The sequence below is a fragment of the Aphis gossypii genome, chromosome X (genome assembly GCF_020184175.1).
Source record: "Aphis gossypii isolate Hap1 chromosome X, ASM2018417v2, whole genome shotgun sequence".
NCBI lineage: Eukaryota > Metazoa > Arthropoda > Insecta > Hemiptera > Aphididae > Aphis > Aphis gossypii.
Window position 1 is genome coordinate 56687783 of NC_065533.1, and position 24410 is coordinate 56712192.

Sequence of the window (24410 nt, forward strand, 5' to 3'; positions counted from 1 at the left end):
TTGTTATTTGTATTAAGCATACTTACTAAAATTGTGAAATCACAGATATTGATGCTCATAAAAAATGTTGTACTTCTGTTTACAGCTATAGTTTTTGTCATAACATTGCATAGAGTTGTTATAACTCGGCAAAAATACAAGAGACATTTAAAAGGTAGACCACTATCAAAGCCTTTAAGAATGTTTCCCGGTATTACTTTTAAAGATGTTGATCATGACATACCTCATTGTTTGAAGTATTTATTGAATTTTGGATTTTATCGATTTGGTGTAGAGGTATTATTTCATATTTAACTTGATATTTTGTAATTTTATTTATTTCAATATTTATAACAGTTGTTATTTATGTAGGTTTTATTGTTGTTACTGTGTTTTTTTTTTAATTTTATTACTTATTTTTATATTTTCATATTATTTTATTTCTAGATAACTCTTATTGCTGTAGCAGTACTAGTTGGAACAAGAATGGATTTTTATGCTGTACTTTATGCATTATGGTTAATGACTTTTGTAATGTTATCGAGGGCAACTTTAGCAAAAGTATGGATAATTTTTATGTTTTTTGTTGTTATTACCATACCATTGCAATATGCTATTGTCATTGGACTACCTCCAGATCTTTGTTTAGGTGAGAAGAGAAATAATTAAAATAATTCATTATGATAATTTTAAAATTTGATGTATGTATATTAATGCCTTCAATGTTAATCTGAAAAGGATTTATCCTTTTATTATCAAAATTTGCCTATTAAAAATAAACAACACTGATAAGTGAGTGGTACTATACAAACAATTTTGAAATATTGTTATATAAATCAGATATTTGACACAACTATATTCTAATTTAAAAACTAAAAGTTAATTTTCTGTTAAGTTGGGCTGGTTACATATTTTATCATATGTTGATGAGATAATTGAGACCAATTTCTTTATCAAATAACATTTATAAAATATATAATATATTTTTATAAATTATAACTGAAAATAATTATTTTTACTTAAAAAAAAATTGGTTTAATTAATGTATTTTATATTTTTATCTTCTCCAATTTCACAATTTTAATATAAATAATTTTTAACTTTTTTCACTATAAATAAATTTAAAATATATATATATCATAAAACATAATTTATAATTATGTTTTATTATTATATTATAAAAATACTAATAATTTTTTTGTTAATCATAGCAGCAATGTTAACAACACAAATATATTTAATAATAGTAAATATGATTACGGAAAATAAAGTGAACATTCTCCATTTAATTTATCACCTAACATCAAAAGCAATTTAAAAATTTCAAATGTTTATAGTGACTAGTGATTTTTGGATTTCTTGGATTCAATTTGAATTTTGTATGAATTCAATGATAATTTATGGTTTTCATACCCAAATCTGATAAATGTTTGTTTACTTTTCTATCATTAAATATTATATAAAAATAAATAGATTATAACAACAAACCTGGTCCATAGTCTTATGAATATATCTATACATCTTACAAAAGAGTCTACTGTCAGTATTAAAATTTTTTATTTGAACATTATAATTTTTATTTTACCTATTATAGAGTGGCCATGGGATGAAAATGAAATAATGAAGAATTTCCGTGACTGGATGTTCTTACCAGACCCCGATTCGCCTCCAGATGCATACAAATTACTATGTAAGATCAGTTAATACCATAATATATTTTTTAAATAATTAATACATAGTTTAATGTTGTATGCATATTGAATCTTATAGATTGTAATATTTATAATATAATATATATCATTTTAATAAAAAAATGTTATGTATTTTGAAGGTGATTTTATTGTATTATTGTTTGTGTCTCGTCAATCTATTGTCTTCAAAATAGAAAGAAGACATATAGATGTGGAATATCCAGGAGGAACAAATCGTTCAATTATTGAAGAAGCTGAAAAACCCAGTTTTATAAATCCAGTGCCTGACTTTGTATCTCATATAAGGTAATTTTAACATAATAAAACATTAAAAAATTTTCAATATTTTATGTCATTTTACCTATGGATAATTCTAATAAGTTTATAAATGTTTTTGTTAGATCATGGCTTGATATATTAAAACGCATTGTTCTCATTGGATTTATTTGGTTCACATTAGCCATTGTATTTTTGGCTGGTACCAATAGAGTTAATCTATTTTCTCTTGGATATTTAATAGGTTCATTTATATTTTTATGGCAAGGCAATGATTATTATCTTCGACCAGTAAATGTTATTCTAAAATGGTACTGTATATATAATGTTTTAAAACTATAATTTTATAATTTTTATTTTAACTAAACAACAATTTTCAAACAGGTGGAATAAGTTAATACTGTACAATATAACTGTTATTACTTTGAAAGCTATACTCCAAATACCTGGTTGTATTTTTATGGATTACATGAAAATGAAAGCTTGTTGGATGATACAACTATTTGGTATTTCTTGTATACAAAAGTTTTCTACTAACCATCCAGCTATAACATCATCAGGTATTTAAAGTTTTTTTATTTCATTAAACATGTATTAGTTTCTTTTGAAATTTTGATATATAAATTAAATTTAAATAGAAAATTAATTCAAAAATATTTTTCCAGACAACGATGATTGTGAGATACCTATTGAACATGTTGGTTTAGCATGGGATATTTTATGTTTTGGATTTTTAATCTTTCAAAGACGTCTTTTCAATAGTCATTATTTCTTTAGAATCGTGGATGAAACAAAAGCAATGGCTATATTAGCCTCCAGGTAATGACTATTTAGTATTGTTTGTTATTATTACAAAATATAAATATCCATAAATTATTATATAATATTATTTATCAAATAAATTATAAATTTCAATTTTTATTAAAAAATTAAAAACTTGATTAATTTTAAAAACATTTCAACGAGGTTTAAAAATAATATTAATTATATGAAATATTATAAAATTTCATTTTTTTTTTTTAAAAACAAAACTTTAAAATTATTAGAGGTGCTGAATTAATTCAAGAGCTTTCACAAAAACGAATCCAAGAACAGCACGAATCAGAACGAAAGGTCTTAGAAAAAATCAAATCAAAAATGGATCGAATCAAAGCTACTCAAAAGAAAATTCAAGGTTTTGGAATCAAGGAACCAGAATCTCACGAAAAAGGTATATTGATGCATTTACTAAAATCAAATTAACTTAATTTAGATTTGAACTTATCTATCTAAATAGATATTAATATATATTACTCTGATAAATTGAATGTTGTGTATGTATCAAATTGTAAGCGTGAATATAATTTTATGAAAATATTATAATAGCGCTACAGGACAATTATTAATCCTTTATATTAAAAGCATGATATTATTATGTTTAATGTATACATGGAATGATTTTTTAAAAGTGAACTGAACTATATCCATTGAAGTATTGATATTTTTATTAAAAATACCATATATATTGTGTTAGTGTATCAATTAAATTGGAAAAAGCAAAAAAAAAAAAAAGGTATATGAACAGATGTAATGGATATTTGACAGGTTATATTTTACATAATTTGTTTTAATAAAAAAAAATTGTCTAGTATAATATCATAATACATAGCTAGGATTAAAATATGAACTTAATTTTTATAATAATTATGAAAACGATAAATTTGACATCTTTTCTTGGTTCACTCATATCTGATATTGGTTTGATTTTTAATACACACGTAATTTACACGAATCTGTAATCTTATACTATATTATAATGTAAAATCGTTGTGTGTATTTTTTCGCTGCTTATCTACCCGCGGGAAATCTAACAAAACTAACAAAAAAAAAAAAATACAACGCACTTCACGATGCCTCGAACAGCCGAGGAAACCGCGTTCGCCCCGCTGGCCCGCGATCTGTCTGGGAGTTCGATCGTTCAAAGTTTTCACACGCCGCTCGAAGACGAACCGCCCACGTTGTCGTACTTGCAACCGCCGACGCCCACGTCCACCGTTCTGACCGTGTCGCTGGACGGTTACCTGGACCCGCAGCGAATGTCGTTCAGCAGCACTGCGCACCGGCGACCGCTGTCGTTCGACGAGAGCGCCATTTATAGTGGCGTGTTCTCGCCACCTCCGACGATCGCGCAACACCGACGGCAGTCCTCGTTGGGCGTACCGTCCACCTGGTACCCGCGCAAGCGGTCGGCTTCGGCGACGTCTCATCATACTTGTTTGTACCCGTTTTCTGCTAATGCGTGTTGCTTGCACATACCACAAACGTTATATTATATACATACTACTTATGTAATGTATATATTATATATATATAAAAATATGAAATAAAATATACATGTGTAATATGTATCAAAGCCGTATGTGTGGGAGGGGTGTCCAAGGAGTCTGAACCCCTTTTGACATTTTTTAAATAGCTTAACAAATGTTTAAAATAATTGTTTATTTAGTGATATTTAATATATACATAAATATTTTTAGTCAAAATTGGCTAAAACTTCAATGTACTAAATTTACCAATGATCGTTCATATCATTTGAAAATATTATTATAGCGTCCGATAATAGATTGTTATGGATTGATGACGACCGCTATTGATGCCGGTCGTCGACAACAATATTATAAAATTTTTGTAAATTAAAAATATTATTAGGTATAACAATATATCAACCATCGTCCGCCAGACTGCGATGAATACGTTAATTATTATTGAATCTTATTCTGAACGATGTGATGAATGTATTGATTTTACAATAATGTTTTTTTTTTATTTGTGTGTCTGTATACCTACAGCATAACTTGTAAAAATAATGCTTCAATTTCAAACTTGGGGGGAAGTGAATATCTTCGGTGCATTATAAAGGTTAAAAGTAAAAATTTTCCAATGGTTTTCAAAAACATTGGAGAAAACAAAAAAGAGAGAAGGATAAACGAGAATTTGTACGCAAAAAGAGTTTTTGATAAAGTCGATTTTTTTGTATGGTTAGATCTCAATAACGAATCACTGTAAATACTTCAAATTTTCACCAAATGTTTATATATTAGTGTTGTCTAGGTATATACAGTTAAATTTTCAAAATATTTTGGCTTTTTTTGTGTTATTTGTAGATAACTGAAATTTTCGATTTAAGCGATTAAAGTTAAAATATTGACAAAAAAGTCCTCAAAATCATGAATATTTTCTAACTACTTTATATAGTTAAAATTTATAAAAAAATTTATGTGAGTAGCTAAGAGTTGAAAATTTAATACGAAATTTTCTATAAATTTGGCTTACAATAATTATAAAATAACTTAAATTTTGGGGTATTCAGGTCATTAAAACATAAACCACCCTTTTCACCCACTCAATGGAAAATATATCCTAGGCCGACAAATCATCTTCGTTCAGAATCCTTTTTTGTATACAATGATACATATCATTGGATTCAAATTTAATACATCTTTATTACCTATAACCTAACCTAACCTAACCTTTTTTAAACTAAATTTAAAAACCTTAGTTTAGTAAATATTCAATATACATTAAGCAGGTTTTAGATCCCCTTCCCAGAAAAATTCTGGATACGGCCTTGATATATTATATATAATATTATGTATATAATTTATAGGTACACAATATATTTCTATAAATATATAAAGTCGGTATGCGAGCTCTTTTCTCGAGACCGCATATCGTTGTATATAGAGCTGTATATATTTTTTTCGGCTTGAAATGTCTTAATATTATATTTTGTTATTATGTTAGGTATGACTAGCATTAAAAAATGTTGGTATTGTTCGTTTCGTCTCAGTATTATACGACTGGTGTGATTGTGACGATTGTGTTCATATTATAATACTTATTCATATAATAATATTACTTTAATACGGTAATACGGTACTGTCGTCTGTTTTGATTTGATTCCACTATTTTCATGTGTTAGATAGTTATATAATATGATTATCTATTTTAGCTGCAGTGCTATAACTTATAATATTATTTACGAGTATTATCACAGGAATCTATGTTTTTTTAAATAATTATGTTTACGCATTACGCCTGTTGCCTGTAGTTAAAAAATTTACTATGAATCTACCAGCTACAGCGATATCATATGTGTTAGAATATTTATTATTTTATCGTCAATGATAAATCTCAATTTTTATTCTTCAATTCCTAGGCAATAAAATTGCAATGCCAAATTTATTTAGACTATCGCATTCGTATAGTTCGCTAATCATGGTAAATTAATCCATATTAAATAAATAATATAACTTTTATTATTTTATGTATTTTATTTGAAGTTTGATAAGGCATTCTTGCCATTTATAGGTAATTAAAAATTCTGATTGATTTCATTTATTTTCATTAATTATACATAATAATTATAAATAAATTATAATAAGTATAAAATAAATTAATATTGCGTTGACCTCTTTTGAACCTTTATGTGCTACCTATTGTACTCTGCACACTACCTAAATTAATTTTTTTACCACCTTCAAGCGTGATAATTATTTTAAGACCGCAAAAACATTTGTTTACATGAATTTATTTCTGTCTGTGTAATGCTTATTAATTCTGTTCATTGACGGTAATATACACATATTATTTACATCATTATACATTAACACCATTTATGTATTACTAATTAGTAATTATAATTAAATTAAATTTAAAAAAAAACTGTTTCATTCATTAAACAGCTCAGTTTTTAGTAGTATGCTCGTCGCTCACAAAAATTATGGTATTTTTAAAAAATATTTTTTTCGTGCTTTTTTATTGATGATTTTCGTTTTGAATCAAATTTCAGCTTATTGTATTGTATACAACTGGAGATAATAATAAAAATAAACCAAATCAACTTCAGATGAAATATAGATGCGCTGTTAGCTGATATTTGAAGTCTATGGTTCGTAATTATTATGTACTTTCACAGACAGATAGAATATGTGATGTGCTTTAACACTAATAAGTCATAAACTAGCACTAACATGAGTTAGCTCTCTTATTGTGTTCACTAAACCACTAGTAACTACAAATGTGACTTAATTAGATATCTGTATCTCTACCATTTTGATTTTTAATATCAATTCATAATTTTTCATCTAACTTTTTAACAGCATCAAGTATATCAATCTTAATAAATTTATAAAAAATCATTTTTATTTCATGTAGTTTTTGATAAATACATTCATTACACACTATTTATTGCACTAATAATTTATGAAAAGAAAATATTCTTCCAAGTATATTAATTATTTTATATAAAACTATAATTACTTAGTAATTTACATGATCTAACCATCTTATTTTATTTGTAACATCTTTAGGTATTTTTATAATTTAATTTTGATTTCTAAACTTGTGAGTTAACGACTTTACTGGGTGGTTCTTTTAATGAACATACATTGTTTACAAATCTTTTAACGTTTTTGAAAATATTTATTTTATATAATTTCCAGTCAAAATAAATAATATATTATTTACTATTATATATGTTTTTAACTTTTTAACTTTTTTAAATCATAACTTACATTTGTATTTCATATTCTGAAACAAATTGTTGTCAAATTATTTTATTACATAAGTATTTTGTATGAATTATGACTTAAAAGTATTTAAAGTTTTTATGAGCAGAATAGTAGACCAACATTTTGCGAGGTATTTCCATTCCATTCCACTCACCAAAACTTTAAATACTTATAACTCAAAAACTACTACTCCAAATATGGATTTATATGTATTAAAATACTACATAAAATAATCTATTTCTTTACCTTCTTAAAGAATAAATAAAATTATAATACTCTTGCTATAGAAATGGAGCTTATAAATCATAAAATTGGATAAACAGCATGTATAATGTTATTATATTTATAACCAAACAATTAAGTTTATCTAAAATCTTAGTATTAGGTATTAATTTGTATGTATGAAATACACAAAAAAAAAAAACGTAAGAATTCATTAGAATTTTATTTTGGACCAGTCCCTCTGATTATATTCTAATGTTGACACAATGATATCTCTCATATGTCATATGATTTTGGTGCCTTGTACCATTCATCGTATCTAGAACTGGCCCTGTTTATGAATAAAAGCTTATTTTTATATATTTCTTATAATTAAGTAATAAGTATGTATTTTATTAATTCTAGAAAAAATGTGAAATTACATATTATGCTTTTAGATTTTTAAGTGTAAAGTGGTGACAATTTGGTCGCAAAATCTTTTTGTACTTTCTGAACTAATGTTCCACATTTACTGATATAATAGGGATAATAGAAACATACTTCATACTATTAACTGTATGAGTTTTATAGTTATTAACTATGTGAGTTTAATGTCTAGCAATTCTGTTAAATTTATTCCTATGATTCTAATTATTTTCATATTTTTAAGTCCATGATTTTTTCCAAACACATATTCAAATTTTCTCCAACTACATTTTCTATGATTCCTTGTACTTTTTCCAATTTATTTTGTACTTTTTCAACAATGCATAAGCTTTCAAACTTATAGGACATATTTTGCATTTTTAGTTGTTTTATTGTACAAAAAAAAAAAAATGATTTAACGACAGCATATTTAATAGCGGCATATTGATATTAATATAATATGGAATTTAGTTGGCATTTTGATAGAGCATATTATAATGTTTGTTGTATCAAAAATTGGTGTAAAAATCAGAAAAAAACAAAAAATTAATTTAATATTTAAAAAATATGTACTTATTGTACTTATATACCAATTATGTAAAAAAAAATTAGACTTATTTTAATTATGATCTAAATTATACTTACATTTTTTATATAATTAAAAATATCTCAATCCAATAAAAATATGTATTTACTATAAAATATGTTCCCTAAGAATAACTAAATACTAATAATATAATAAATGTAATACTTTCAGTCAAAATTATACCAATCTACTACAATTTTGAAAGTAAACTAAATGACTTATAGATAAATCAAAAAATATATGAAGTATACTTAGTATAGTCTGACACTGAAAAAGTCTGCGCTCATAATCGTTTCTCATATACAATGATATATCAATGTTTTCAAATTTAACACATCCATAATAATGTCCTACTTGATATTTAATGTATAAGTAGGCATATTATAGTATATCAGTACAATATTACATATTCTAACCTACCTTTTTAAATTTGTATTATAGTAGCTTTAAAAATTGTTTGAATTTTCAAAATTATTAATTTAGTTCTAGTAAAGTCAAGTCCCGGGTCTCATATAAGTTCTAAATTATTAGACCTAACCAGATATTTTTATTTGTAGTTCTCAATATTATCATTAGGTTGTTACACATTGTGCTTAGACCTAGCCAAATGGTATTTTTTTGAAATAAATTGGTCATCTGTGATTTAATCCAGTCAATAAATCAATGTCTCTTTAACAATAAACTATGATTTTTCTTACTAATGACTTAGTATGTTAGTTTTCAATATTATTCATTCTATACAGGTATTTGTATACATTATTTGTGTATAAGTTGTATTGATTATTTATTTTTGTAAAAAAAATGTATTATAACATAATTATTATTTTTTTTTTATTATTTGTATTATAATTATCCTAAGAAATTTAATTCAGTAATTATTTATCCTCTTAATTTTAAATAATTTTTATTTGTTATTATGTTATATTTTAATTTTTGACTTTGGGTTTAAATTATGATGATCAGAAACTTTGTTTTACATTTTATCATATATACTAGGTATTACCTAAATATTAATACACTTAAGTATTTATTATTCACAAATCTAAAATTTTTGTGTAGCAACTATATTTGCTACAAATATTTACCCTATCCATTTTATTTTAGACTTGGGTATTATTAGTATTGACTTTATGTTAATGTTTCTATTATCAAAAAAAATACTTTCATAATCGTACATTTTTTTCTAATTCTTTAAATTTATTGTTTGAGGTTCCTATGTACATTCTATTATTTTTATGTATTAATTATTTACCAATTACTTATGTGATTGAATTTAATTAAATTTATTCAATTTTCAAAAACAATTTGTGCACATGGATTTTAGAATATTTTTAACACAGCACACCATTTTACTAATTTAGTAGTAATATTTCAAATTAGATTTAAGTGAGTTTTTAATAATATTAAAGAAATTAATTTACCAATTTTTAATCAAATGCAATTAATAATAAATTTGAATTTATTTATTGGTAGAAACAAAACAAACTTAAATCACTTAAATCTATATAAAACTCACTATTAAATAAATATGGCTTAGTTGTGTTCTTATAACTTCTATAATAAATATAGTAAGATATTTTTATATTTTTGTATTTTATAAATTAATAAATCAACAACAATTAAGCATGGAGTGTTTGTTTTTGGAAAAAAATATTATTATTTTTATGCACAATATTTACATTTATTTTTAATCATAATTTTATTATTTTTGTACATATCCATTAATCTTACAGTAGAACTTTGATAACTATAAAATGAAACAATTAAAAACAAATTAAAATCTCACGATACTGCATTTACAACTTATATATATTACAAGTTGTATAAATACTCATTATTCAAAGTTGATCTTATAGTTCTACTGTATGTTATTTATTATATTATTTAATGCTTTTACTAAAAGGTTTTTTGATTATTTACAGCTATTCGTTCAGGTGATTATTACATGTTTGATGAATTTGATGATGAATTAGATTCAATTGTAGAAAAAGATAATGAATTAAGTGATGATTCACTGGAAGATTCAGACAAAACTGATACAGACCAATTTGTGTTTAAGGTAATGTATCATATTATTAATAACATTAATTAATTGAATTAAAATACTTTTAAATTTTCAGTCTTTAATATTTTATTTTATTTTATTATTTTTAGAAAAAGAAAGAAATGGATAAGTCAATTGTTGGTGAAACAAGTAAACTAGCCATGTAATTACCAATTACTGATATTTTATTATTTATATGTAGCTAAATAGCATAATGAAAATATTTTCAAGCTTGGTAGAACAATGATCTGTTTTATTTTAATTTTATTTTTTGAGTTTATAGAACAATTTAATATCTATTTACTTTTATTTAATCTAAACTCAATATTATTAAAGCAACTTTTCTCAATGTAAATTGTTAAATTGTAATAATTGCTTACCTTCAAAATATTCATTATGTTTCTACATATATTGATTTTGATTATTTTAATGACTATAATGGTGTAACAACCAATTACATTTTTAAGTAAAATTTTACTTAAATCAAAAACTGATACACCTTTTCCATAACTTATAAGTAAATAATTTCATTTTTAAAATGGCGATTTAATATTATTTTGGTTTTTGTTTTAGGGGTGATGGTGAGGATTTAAGAGAAGGTATGTTATTTTATTAATTAAATAAATGTAATAGTAGAAGTATACATAATGTATGTTAAACAATTTTAGACACTCAAGATGGAGATAAGTTGAAATCATTCAGTAAGAAAATTAGAGAGAATATTAATCTGTTCATGACTTTTGTCAATAGTTCAACAAAAACATTGACAAGGAAATTAAATAAAATTTCTCGAGATTATAGATATGTTATCAGGACACTAGCAGTTGAAAAGAAAACATTAAAAGTACTAAATCATTAAAATTTACATTAATAATTATACCATTGATTCTTTAACATAACATAATATATTTCAGCAAAATCGTGGATTTGGAATTGGTCTAAGAACAGGTTCATCAATGATTTGGCAGCCTATGCCATTTGTTGGTAAAAGTGTAACATTAAGGTAACTAATGCAACTCTGTAGTAGGTCTCATATAATTACCTAAGTTTTAGAATAACATTCTCAATTGTTCAAAATAATACTCTATTTAAAAAAAAAAAAAATCATTTATTAGAAAAATGTTATTTAATATTTTAGGACCTATACATTTTTTTATTACTGACAACATAAATAAAAATATATTTATAATATAATGTTATAGATATCAAACATTAATGTAGCCTAATAAAATTTATTGATTTTTATTAGGTTAAAAAAAAAGTATATTTTAACTTAATTTAGTTGATTTGTGACAATAACATGTCTTCATTTTGTTTAGAAACAAATATGTTTTATTTCCTATAAATATTATAATGGATAAAAAATATATTATTCTGAAATCAAGTTACAATAGTTGATAGCAAAACTTAAATAAGACTTATCATAGTATTTAGTTGTATACTATTTATAAAATTATCATTTTTATATTAATACACAATTATTATAAATTATAACACATCTCTATATTACAACTAAAAATTGACTTTATAACGTTTTCCACCAATACTAAGACTTAAAAATTCAAACCATAAGTATTAATGTTTGGTTTATATTTACTATTTTTAGTGCTGAAAAGTTAGAAGAACTAGAAGAACAACAAGAATTAAATGCTTCCAATCAGCCTCAGCTTATGCGTCTTATCCTGGCTCTTTGGTTTGCAATCATATCCCACTCTGATTTGGTGTGTTATTTTATGATTTTCTTACATCAGATTAAATCTGCTACCATTTTAAGTTTGCCACTGCCATTGATGGTTTTTCTTTGGGGTACACTCACTGTTCCTAGGCCAACAAAGAATTTTTGGGTCACTCTTATCGCATACACTGAAGTAATTTTAAATACAAAAATTAAAATGTTTTCATATTGTAACATAATTTTATATTTTAATTAGGTAATTGTTGTCATTAAATGCATGTTCCAATTTGATATGATCCCGTGGAATCAACAAGTTGTTACTGACAACATGCCATTCTTCCTACCAAGAATTATTGGTATTGAGAAGAAACCAAATTATGCCACATATGATTTATTCTTACTACTTGTTTTGTTCTTCCACCGGTAATAATATTATAATTACATATCTAACAAAATAATCCTCAAAAATTATGCACAATAAATGTAAATTATTATTTTAGAACTATGTTAAAATCGTTGGGACTTTGGAAAAGTTCACTGTCATTTAAAGGAACACCTATTAACCAAATATCTTTGTTTGACACAATCGACACTCGATGTTCAATGGGCTCTGAGGGTTATCAAGGATCTGTAGACAACGATCCAAGTACTGAACAAACAACTGTTGTGTTGGCTCCAGAATTCTTGCAATCTAGTAACAAGGATGTACAATTAATACAAAAATCATATGAACAATCATTTGATAAATCAAACTCAGTAGAGACTGACAATCTCTTAGAAATAATGCCATTGTCGTAAGTATAAACATTATATATATATTTAAAATTATTTATTATAATGTTTATTTTATTTTTAGTCTCAAAAAACATTGTAGTCCTTTAGTGTCTTTCTTCGAACAATTAATAGACTCAAGTTCAAGAGTCAACGCTGATGTTTATACTTATATGTTTTTGTGTGATTTTTTCAATATATTTGTTGTTGTTTTTGGATTCTCAGCTTTTGGGGTACATAATTTTCATTTAAAATTAAATCAAATTTATTTTAATTATATACTAATTTAGTTGTGTTTATATTAACAGTCTCAAAGTGATGGTGGTGTGTCTCAATATTTTGAAGAAAATAAAGTACCTGTTCCATTTCTAATTATGTTAACTCTTCAATTTGCGTTAATTACTGTTGATCGGTTGCTTTATTTAAGAAAGTATATCTTGGGAAAGATACTATTCCAGTTTGTATTAATAATTGGTTCTCATATATGGATGTTTTTCATATTACCCGGAGTTACGGAAAGGTAAAACTAATATGACAATGTTTATCAACATTTTCACATTTTAATTTTGTTATCCAGACAATTTAATGCTGTACTTCCACCTCAACTTTGGTATATGGTAAAATGTTTTTACTTGTTACTGTCTGCATATCAAATTAGAAGTGGATATCCAACAAGAATTCTAGGGAACGTTCTATGTAAAAATTACAATTATATTAACATGATTTTATTCAAACTGTAAGTTCATAATATAATTAAATATTACAGTTTCCTTGATATTTATTATTTTGATTGTTTAAAGTTTTATGTTATGCCCATTTGTATTTGAACTGAGAACAATAATGGACTGGGTATGGACTGAAACATCAATGACATTACCAGATTGGCTTAAAATGGAGGACATTTTTGCACATATTTTCCAACTAAAAGTATTATTATATGAATTATAATTATAAACAATCTATTAACTTTTATTTTTTATAGTGTTCAAGGCGTGTGGAAAATGAATACCCAAATCCTAGGGGAATTAAAGTTAAACCAGCTAAAAAATATTTGATTGGAGGTGGAACCTTGATCTGTTTAGTGACTGCTATTTCGTTTCCGCTAGTGTTATTTGCTCTTGGGAATACAGTAGGAGAACCTAATTTACCTGAAGGTATCAATCTAAATGTTAAACTTGGATCAAACCAACCAATATATACCATGACTATTGAAGGAACAATTCAGAAGTAAGTGTTGTTTTTATCATTTAAAAATGAATATCTTGTATATTAGTATATTATTATAAATATTAATGTACATAACATAAAAGTATTTAATAAACATAATTTATATAAATGTATGCATTTTAATTTCAATGTATACAATTATATTTTGTTTATAATTGTCTAGTTTAAAGTTATAAGCATATTTAGCATATTTTGGCATGATGTACAGTGTACACTTATTTTAAATTTAAAAAGCTTTAAATTCTTTTTAAAGTATTATTAACATACTGTTTTTTTTTTATGTAAATATGAGTACCAAATTATGTTTATTAAAATAAAATGTGTGTTTAAAAATTAAAAAAAAATAATTCATATATTTTTTTCATGTTAAAGAATTTATACTGCATTATTAAAGATTTTTTGTTGACTTCTGTGAAATTAAATACATAAACTTATGATCCTTAATAATGTTATATATTTTTTAGGTTTGATGAATCCGACTGGTACTCAATGATAAATGTTTATAAAAAGTCTAGATCAGCACAAACATTCTTATCAAACTATGACTATGAAGATGTTGGTGTATTTTACATAACAACGCATTCAGCAAATACATGGTCAATTAGTCCACCTGAATTGGAAAGCATGATACAACAATTGAGTGAACCTAGTATGTTTTAAATTATTTTATTTTATTAATTAAATTTATCTTTAAACAATTTGTACACTTTTAATTTATATCATTGATTAATGATTTTATAGATGCCTCTTATACAGTTAAAACTGATTGGGTTATTAATCGTAAGAATGCTTATGGGGAACAACCAAAAGATGTTAAAGATAGTCACGAAATTACTATTAATCAAACTACTTGTGCAGAACTGGCTAATCTCATTACTAATAAAAACCACAGTGTTATGTTATATGGTTTAATACCCAAGTTTATTAAGGTCACTGGATTTGGAGGGGCAAAAGCTGTGTCACAACTCATGATCAGTAATGAAAGTATGTAATATTTAATTTTATAATTATCAATCAGATTGGTAGATGTTTTTATTAATTTATTTTGTTTTCAATTTCAGCTGAGCCATATATGAATGCTAGTGTGTTTTTAAATAGTAACAATAATAACAATGATAGTGAAAAATGGTGGGACTTGTATGAAGAATGTCCTAATGAAAGCTCGGCTCGATATTTATACGATTTGCCAAAAAGCTCATGTATTCCTGGTGGTAACAAACGTAACTTTACAATATATACATTTAACGACAAAGCATTTCCTGAAACATTGAACATCATTAGTGGAAAAGGGTAAACAAATATTGTATTTATGTACATAACTCATAATTGTGTTTGTATTTCTTTTTTTTATTAATTGAAAACCACTTAGAGAAAACCACAAATTAAAAATAATTATAAAATACCATTCTAGTGTAACTGTTACCAACTTAATCAACTCACAGCACCTTTTATAAACATTTTTCTCAGTCCGTTTGTCCCAATAATCATGAGAAATAAATTTAAATTAATAAAACCTAGAAAAAAATATTAGAGATAATCATATAAATATTAATATTATAATTATACAATATACATGTATATTTTATAAATTTGTACTAAATATTTTAATTTATTAATTTATTAATAATAGACATTGTAATGCAGATTTTTATAATCACATTAAGTTTTCTTGATAAAACTTAATTTTTGATGTTTACAGTGCTTCTCAACCTTTTTTATTATAGAGCCCCCTAAATTTAATGTGAAACTGTCAAGGCCTCAATCAAAACCATTAATTATTTTTCTTAATGATATACTAAATTTACATTCACTGTTTCACACAAATAAATTATTAAAATGTAAAGAAAATAACTTAATATAATATAATATTTCAAGACCCCCTAGTTATTTAGCCACGGCCCCTCAGAAGGCTGCAACTCCCAGGCTGAGAAACACTGGTTTACACCGCTGTATTACTGCTGCCACTATAATTTGAGATTTCAAATTTATTTTCAATAAAAAACTTGTTGTATGTTGTAGCGCCTTTATACAATATATTATAGCACACATTTTTAGAACTACTGTTCTAATGTACCTATAGGTTTTTGAGTATAGGATTTTTAAACTCCCTAAACTCATGCCATTTTAATTTTTATATTAAATAAATAAATGAATGAATTAACTTATTAAAAAAAAAAATTTAATTAAATTAAACATTAATACATTTATATAACTTTGTTATAGGATTATTGGACTGTATACAACATTTGTTATTGTTGTTCATACATTTGTTCGAGGATTTTTCACTGGTATATCAACCAAAATCATGTTTGATGACATGCCATATGTGGATAGAATCTTACAACTGTGCTTAGATATTTATCTGGTTAGAGAAAGTGGTGAATTAGATTTGGAAGAAGACCTATTCGCTAAACTAGTATTCTTGTATCGGTCACCTGAAACATTAATTAAGTGGACTCGACCTCCTGACACAACATCAAATGAAGATCCTGATGATGCTCTCCCTGAACTCTCTGCATAATCTCATAATATAATGTAATGTTAAAATCAAAGCTAGTGACCTTGTATTGGTTGCCTGTAACATGACTTGATAAACCTTATACAGTATAAAACTAAGGTCACGACGGCGCTCTCCAAGAACTCTCACTTAATCTCATTTAATGTAATACTAAATATTATATAATATAATATTTTTATATCTCAAAGCTCTCACACATCACTGTTATTACTCTATTATATCAATTGGCATATTATAATTAATATCTACACGCTAAGTATCATTTTTACATGATATCTATGTAATGTGAATATTTTTTTTTCGCACTTCTTTATCTGTGCTTAACTATTTTAAGGTTTTTATTTCCTTCACATAATTATGTCTATTATTATTTTTTTTTTGTTTTTGTAATTTGTTATTTTTTATATACACTATTAAGATTTTTTGATCAATAACAACCTTTGTGCATTTTAAGAAAGCAATAAGTAACTTAATTAAATATTGCAAATTAATATTAGTATATTAATATATTGTTTCCATAAGTTGATTAGCATAATTTTATATTTTTCACTTACAAAACTTACAATCATATATTTATTGTAACACAGTTTAGATATTGTGAATTATTTTTATTCGCCTACACAATTGTTGCAATTATATCATCATTTTATGTTTATCAATTTGTTTTATTTCAATTAATGAATAGGAATCTAACCTACAGTAAATAAAAACCATATTAAGATTGATAATTTGTTCCTATAAATGGTGTGACATTAAAGATTAAAATAACTTTACATTAAAAATTAAATAAACTATAAGTAACTGAATATTAGGTAGTAGGTATATTCAATAGATAGCCAATGTAAGGCGTTAAAATATTTTCATTAAATATGTTTTAATAATCATTAATCATTCTTTTTTGTTTGAATAACCAAGTAAGCAGTTGATAGTATTTAAAACCACAATGATATTGTTTTACTTAAAACTATACATAATAACATTTCTATTAAATTTCAAGTATCCAATTTACCTTTGTCACATTTTGGAATAAAAATGTTATGCATTGTATTTAATAATAAAAAACTACCAAGTACATAAGTGTTATGGTAACAGTATTATCCATAATTGCAACAGATAATGGTATTCATATTGTATTATGTATAACTAAGTTTCTTATCAAATTTAACAATAATTAAAATGTTTGTTCAAAACCCAACCATTTTATAAATTTAAAGATTTTTACCTTAAAATATCGAGCCCTGTAAAATATTTTTTTGAGTTCTTAAATTGAATCTTCATGAATTGTCCCATAAAAATGAAGCCTTATTTTGAAGTTTTATAATTGTACTTTGACAATATAAAATGCTTAAATGTTAAAGTGCAACATCTCGAAATCAATTTTTTCAGTCATCTATCTCTTGATTACTTAAAAAAATATATGTTAACCATAGTATAGCTTTTCTTTTCATTTTTTGACCATGTTGATGGTATACTGGTATGAAATGGAATTTGTTAGTAGGTGTATTTTAGGTATGATTGGACACTTGAATTTGTGAATCATTATCATTATTTATAATACCACTTGAAAAACTCGGTAAATTTACCTTTGGTATACTCATAACAATGGTTGAACTGGACGTGGGGTTAGAAGAAAATATTGAATGAGACACATTTTTATTAAAACTCCTTAAATCTTTACTAACTTAATAATATGGACTAGGTAATTTTTCAATTTCATTGTCATTCGAATTTAGTATATCTACTAAATCTTTATCTGCATTACCTATATCATCACTAGCTTTATTATCTTCTTCTACTACCATTATAGCTTTTTGTAGAGGTAAGTAATCCTAGTCATCATCTGTATCATCCACTGTCGTCCAACTTTGATCGTCCGATGGCAAATCTTCGTACAGACACTTTGATGCAGAATGATATAATTTGTTTTATATTTTACATAAACTCACACAACACTTTTATAATTTGAATAAATCTTTTTTTTAAGTTTGAAGAAAATTGTACAATTAAATTAATTTTATCAACGTTGAACATACCTACAAATAAAATATGAAATTTAAATCGATATAGGTAACGATAAATTTCAAATTTTAACTCATTCGATACGCGCATGCACAATACAATTTACTTTTTTTTTTAAATGGTAATACCAATTTTTTAAAGATTCGGATAGAATATTTTTTTGTAAATAATTTTTGCATAAGAAGTTTTATTCTATTTATGAAATTGGCATATGCAATTTAACGATGAAATTTAAATTTAATATTTATATGAATAATTTGTTTTTGACGAAACATAAACTAAATTCAACTTATTGTTAGGTATTTGATATTGAAATGATAACTTCCATATTGTTAAATACCTGTTTGCAATAAGAATATTCATTTTAAATTTCGTTAACAATAAATTATTTATAAATATTAAATTTCATATGCCAACTTTGTAATTATAAAAAAACTACTATGTAATACTTTATGTTATAATATTATACATATTCTATTCTCCAATACGTAAGAATATTATTACAATGTGTCACTTTTAAAACGCACTATCAATTATCATTACATATTAATATATTATTAATTATTATTAAAGATAAAACATAACATCAATTATTAATCTGTGCTAAAAAATATTCTTTATTAAACTGTATACTATCAATAGTACTGAAATATTGAACAACTTATTATGTAGTTTTATTAGGTTCCCAGTATTTATAAGAACATTGGATATCCAATCACTGTAAAAGTGAACAAATAAATATCCACATCGAATGTGAGGATTCCCACATGTTGTATCCATGTCATCTATATTGTATATGAAGCCTGCTACTCCATACTGTTTTCCGTTACAAATTAATGGACCTCCGCTGTCGCCAGGACAAACACTATGATTACTTGGTTTTGAACAAATCAATTTTCTCCAGGGTCTATTTTTAAATAAAAATTGTATACATTTTTATCATAAATAGTTGACCTGTATAAAGTACTCAGTATTTTGAATGTTATCTGAACACACTTCGGAACCGTACATTATAGTTAAACTTGTCATATACCCCAACGCTTCATCATTTCTAGAACTATCAGTATCACCGTACCCAATCGCTGTACAATTCAAGCTCGTTGCGTTACTAAATTCATCAGGATGACCAGCTAAATCTATGTAACGGCTGATATACTTGAATGGATTTTCTAACTAAATTTCAAAAATAATATTAATGATAAGTCATATAAGTTATAGTTTTAAAATGCATCTCTCTTTTCACTTCATATTATAGGTATTTCATTTCAGTAAAATGAAGTTTATTACTTTTGACAGTATATATTTAAAGTTTTATTATTATATTGACTTCTTATAGCTTATACCTATTACACAAACTAATATTAATGTATTTCTACTTTCTTGTACAGTTAGAACGATTGGGAGAGTCACTAGGCTGTCTAGACTCGAGCAGAATATTATAAAAACAGCTTATAACTGAATAAAATAATATTAAAAACAGAATTATTATTTGGCTTGTGAGAAATATCGATTAATTTGACGTTCTTTTTTTTTAATAAATATATAAATGGGACTTTACAGTATTTCTGATTTTAAGTGTATTGCTTACCTTTAATATACTAATATCATCAGTAAATGCGATTTTATCGTATGTTTCGTGTTGATATAGGTGTTCAACGAATCGTCTGGTTTTAAAAATTGAATTAGTATAGTGATACACCTATAACAATCATAACAGAAAAGAAGATCTATAATAGTCATGATACAAAAAAAAAATATGTACCTAAATATTGTACCATAATTTAAGTATTCTTTACTATTATATTATTTGCATCGACTTCGTCTGTGCAATGTGCAGCAGTCAACACGAATAGTGGTGAAATCAATGAGCCTGTGCACTTAGACGTTTGATCATTGGAACGTGTAAGTAGTATGAACACTAAAAATGGATAATCCTGGATATCAAACAATTTTCCATGAGATATTAGACCATCAATGTCATGATTCGATATACTAGGTTTTATTGTTGCTGTGGTCGACACAATGTAGTTAACTATCTGGAATACAATAAAGGCTTTTTGCATGGTGTCTAAAATAATAAAATAATCTTGTTCATCAATAGTATTCAATTAAAATTAAAATTATAACTAATTACAGCCTATTGATTTCGAGCTATTTTCAGAACACAATCGCCTTAGCAACGAATTCATCTAGGTAAATAGATATACAATTAAAGCATCTTACAAGGCTATAATAGATTGATGGAAATACAAATATCAATATTCTTTACATAACATTAGTACGTATAATATTAATTTATTTTCATGATTAAAACAGACATGACGTGTCGGTAACATGGATGTTACACGATTAACGTTATTTTAATTTTTACACCATTTCTAGATTATAATATTGTTATCACAAAGGTATACGATTCTACTGTATAATTCAATGACATAAACTTGAACACTTTTGTCATTCCAAAGCAATGTAATGACATAAAGAAAACATAATATTAAAGCTTATACAGTTATGTTAAAATCTGGACGATTGTTTCCTCACACTGCTGGAGAATGTTATCAGACATCTACAAAAACCAAAATTACATTATTATCTTCTCCCACAGTATGTTTTCTGTCCTGACCATGTATGGTTAAGTTTAAAAACAGCGTATTAGTTATTACTGAATTAAATAATATTAAAAACAGAACTATTATTTGGCTTGTCAGACTTATCGATTAGTTTGACGTTCTTTTTTCCGGCGAATGTATTTATTTATTTTATTTCAGCCGAATTAATTACAGTTACATAATTACAATAAATCACATTAATAGTAGCTGATATGCGTACCCAACTGAGCTATAATAATCTCTGGTATACTGAGTTCATTATTGTCATATTTTGTCTATAGTAAAATACTTATAGATACGTCATCATAAAATATGTTTTACCATCGAAGATGTACGTAAATTGAGTTATGTATTTTTTCTTCTAAATGTTTTTTTCTTTCTAGGAAGTATCAAGTAAGTATTATTATATAATATTATTATAAATTATATTTATAATAATTGAATATTTTTATCACTGTTTATCTTTTTAAATCCAATAATGATTAATATAGGTACTGTCAATTTAATAATATTATTGAATGGTTGGTAGGTACGCCACTACAGTACAACTATTAATAATAGTATATTAGAAACGGTACCCTAGCTACTTTTTATTATTTATCAATAGGTTAATCAAAGTTAACTGAAATTAACTTCCAATTTCATCTTTTGTTAATAGCAACAATGATAATATATTATCATAAAATTATGTAGGTACATTTAAGAAATTGTTTGATTTATATTTTATTTGTAATTTTAGTGTTCAGAGGGAAACAAGTTAATTATAAATATTACAATATGGACGTAAGTATTGTAATTACATATTTATATTCTTTAAGCATAGTGTTATAATTTATATTTGTTTGTATAATTATAATTTAAATCCATCAGATTCCAGAAAATCATTTATAAAATAGTGACATTGATGCAATGTCTTTATAAGAACAAGGAGTATCTATTTATAGTTTTTATTCTTATAGAGTATAGACAAATTAGTACTGATGACGATTTTGACTTTGAAGAAAATTTTGATGACAGTGACAAAGATCCTGGTTATTTACCAGAAATTGATCCTAAATCACTAAAACATCATTAGTTATTATGCTATCTGTTTGCAAACGCCAAACAGGTACCTACCTATTAACAATATGGGAAATATATTATTTCGATTTCATGAACCTAACAATAAGTTGAATTTAGTTTATATTTCACCTTATTTACTTAGTAGTTTTTTTTATAATTACAAAATTGGCATATGAAATTTAACGATGAAAATTAATATTTATAAATAATTTATTCTTAACGAAATTTAAACTAAATATGCTTATTATTATTAATTATTCTCTCTGTGTGCAAACAGGTATTAAATAATATGGAAGTTTTTATTTCGATTTCAAGTACCTAAAAATTAGTTGAATTTAGTTTATATTTCGTCAAAAACAAATTATTCATAAATATTAAATTTAAATTTTATTGTTAAATTGCATACTATGACAATTATGTAAAAACTTTTTATGCAAAAATTGTTTAGAAAAAATTTTTTTTATATTTATATTTTAATTATTGTATATTATACAGATAGTAAGAACAAAGAGTGTATAATACCGGTAATGCCGCCTATATAAATAGTTTTGCAGCATCATTGGTTGTTAGCAAATGTAATATATTAATTTATTTGTACCACAATTGGTAAAAGATTAACAATATTCTTATGAGTTACAATAAGTACATTTAAAAATAAGCAGAAAATAAAATAAAATTAGCTGACCATGTGCACTTCATTGCCCGTTAAAAATCGTATCTCTATAATTCTAATATGATTTAATGTTTGTTTAATTTTTTTTTTTTTGATTTTCAGTTTAACGGTGTTCAAAACTTAGATATTTTTATTGACCATTTTGAATCTCAAAAATTTTGTACAAGTACTACTTTAAAATGCGAATTTTGTAAAATTCTTTATTATTGCTACAAATGTACTGTGTAAATTGCAAGCCTTGATTCAGTCTCTACGTTTTCAGTCAGTGAGTTAGTCAGGTTATATTATACCTAGCTATTAAGCTTGGCGTTTCCCGCGAGACTCTCTTATGATTATGCAAGCAGTATATTATCAGGTATTATTTCTAACCCTTAAGTTTCAAAGTTATGTCAATTTTTTTTACTGTGGTGGATAATATACAATAATGTGCTCTCTCGTGGTTTTTTATAGTTGGTAAAACAACCTGACTTATTATTTTATTTTTATTTTTTTAATTTCTAAACTTATTTTTACCTCTTATAACTATTTAATTAATTAACTTTTTGGACTTTTCTCTTTTGATGGCTCATCTTCACACTGAGTAAGAAATCATGACAATCGGTCCAGTAGAACTTCAGATATAACTGTTACAAGAAATCGCCTCACATTTTAATAATATATAAAGATATATTAATTTACATGACGTTCTGTTTATGTACAGTGTTCATATCTTAAGCACCCAAAAGTACAATTGTGTTGATACTTGATATTATAGAATTTTCAAATGAATAAATTTTTTATATTGTGTACTCGAGTTAACCGCTAAGTTCAATAATAGTATAATTAAATAAGACTGGTAAAGTAAGTATTATACTTTTGATAAGTGCAATGGTAATAATAAAATTTAGGTAAGTCAGATTGAGCTTGAAAATAATAATAAATCAAACAGTTGAAATATTGTTTATATGTAAACAATAAAAATTAATTAACCGTAGATTACTTTTACAATCATAAATACGTTATGAAATAGTACAATGAAATGTGCCAGAAGAAATAATAAAAAAAAAATATTGTTTATTTAATAATAATTAATAATGCTACATATAAATAATTTTTAAATTG

General features: G+C 25.0%; 2 protein-coding genes across 10 annotated transcripts in view; one reads left to right on the forward strand and one right to left on the reverse strand.

Annotated features, from left to right (window-relative positions):
• The window catches only part of LOC114127025 (piezo-type mechanosensitive ion channel component-like), a 36857-nt gene extending 19256 nt beyond the window's left edge, over positions 1-17601 (forward strand). For 7 of the 8 annotated variants that reach the window (XM_027991108.2, XM_027991109.2, XM_027991110.2 and 4 more), the window contains 26 exons: positions 86-276; positions 427-628; positions 1574-1669; positions 1811-1976; positions 2072-2257; positions 2331-2506; positions 2612-2765; positions 2993-3156; positions 3849-4199; positions 10634-10770; positions 10866-10918; positions 11329-11354; positions 11424-11599; positions 11670-11758; positions 12362-12623; positions 12687-12853; positions 12931-13224; positions 13287-13434; positions 13510-13721; positions 13779-13937; positions 14002-14128; positions 14184-14428; positions 14893-15077; positions 15170-15412; positions 15490-15718; positions 16652-17601. In XM_027991108.2, the coding sequence (XP_027846909.2) occupies positions 86-276; positions 427-628; positions 1574-1669; positions 1811-1976; positions 2072-2257; positions 2331-2506; positions 2612-2765; positions 2993-3156; positions 3849-4199; positions 10634-10770; positions 10866-10918; positions 11329-11354; positions 11424-11599; positions 11670-11758; positions 12362-12623; positions 12687-12853; positions 12931-13224; positions 13287-13434; positions 13510-13721; positions 13779-13937; positions 14002-14128; positions 14184-14428; positions 14893-15077; positions 15170-15412; positions 15490-15718; positions 16652-16949 (4736 nt within the window). In that variant the 3' untranslated portion in view covers positions 16950-17601. The remainder of the gene's footprint in view (positions 1-85; positions 277-426; positions 629-1573; positions 1670-1810; positions 1977-2071; positions 2258-2330; positions 2507-2611; positions 2766-2992; positions 3157-3848; positions 4200-10633; positions 10771-10865; positions 10919-11328; positions 11355-11423; positions 11600-11669; positions 11759-12361; positions 12624-12686; positions 12854-12930; positions 13225-13286; positions 13435-13509; positions 13722-13778; positions 13938-14001; positions 14129-14183; positions 14429-14892; positions 15078-15169; positions 15413-15489; positions 15719-16651) is intronic. The other variant, XM_027991112.2, reaches the window with a different exon arrangement.
• A 1954-nt stretch (positions 17602-19555) lies between these two features.
• Positions 19556-21121, reverse strand: LOC114127027 (chymotrypsin-1-like). 2 transcript variants are annotated; one of them, XM_050205135.1, is made up of 4 exons: positions 20762-21121; positions 20554-20664; positions 19975-20138; positions 19556-19872 (listed from the first exon to the last, which is right to left on the reverse strand). In XM_050205135.1, exons 1-4 carry the CDS (start codon positions 21026-21028, stop codon positions 19569-19571), a joined length of 846 nt encoding a protein of 281 aa, XP_050061092.1. In that variant the 5' UTR covers positions 21029-21121; the 3' UTR covers positions 19556-19568. The 2 variants fall into 2 exon arrangements, with proteins under 2 accessions (XP_050061092.1, XP_027846918.2); XM_027991117.2 differs by having other exon boundaries at positions 19933-20138; positions 20762-21118.
• Between the last annotated feature and the right edge of the window lie 3289 nt (positions 21122-24410).

What these genes read in the sequence shown, in the direction of transcription:
- LOC114127027 (XM_027991117.2), bottom strand. Translation starts at nt 21,028, where the DNA reads ATGCAAAAAGCCTTTATTGTATTCCAGATAGTTAACTACATTGTGTCG. An exon ending in TCGATGCAAATAATATAATA is followed by an intron (nt 20,665 to 20,761) that starts GTAAAGAATACT and finishes TGATTGTTATAG; the next exon opens with GTGTATCACTATACTAATTC. An exon ending in ATGATATTAGTATATTAAAG is followed by an intron (nt 20,139 to 20,553) that starts GTAAGCAATACA and finishes TTTGAAATTTAG; the next exon opens with TTAGAAAATCCATTCAAGTA.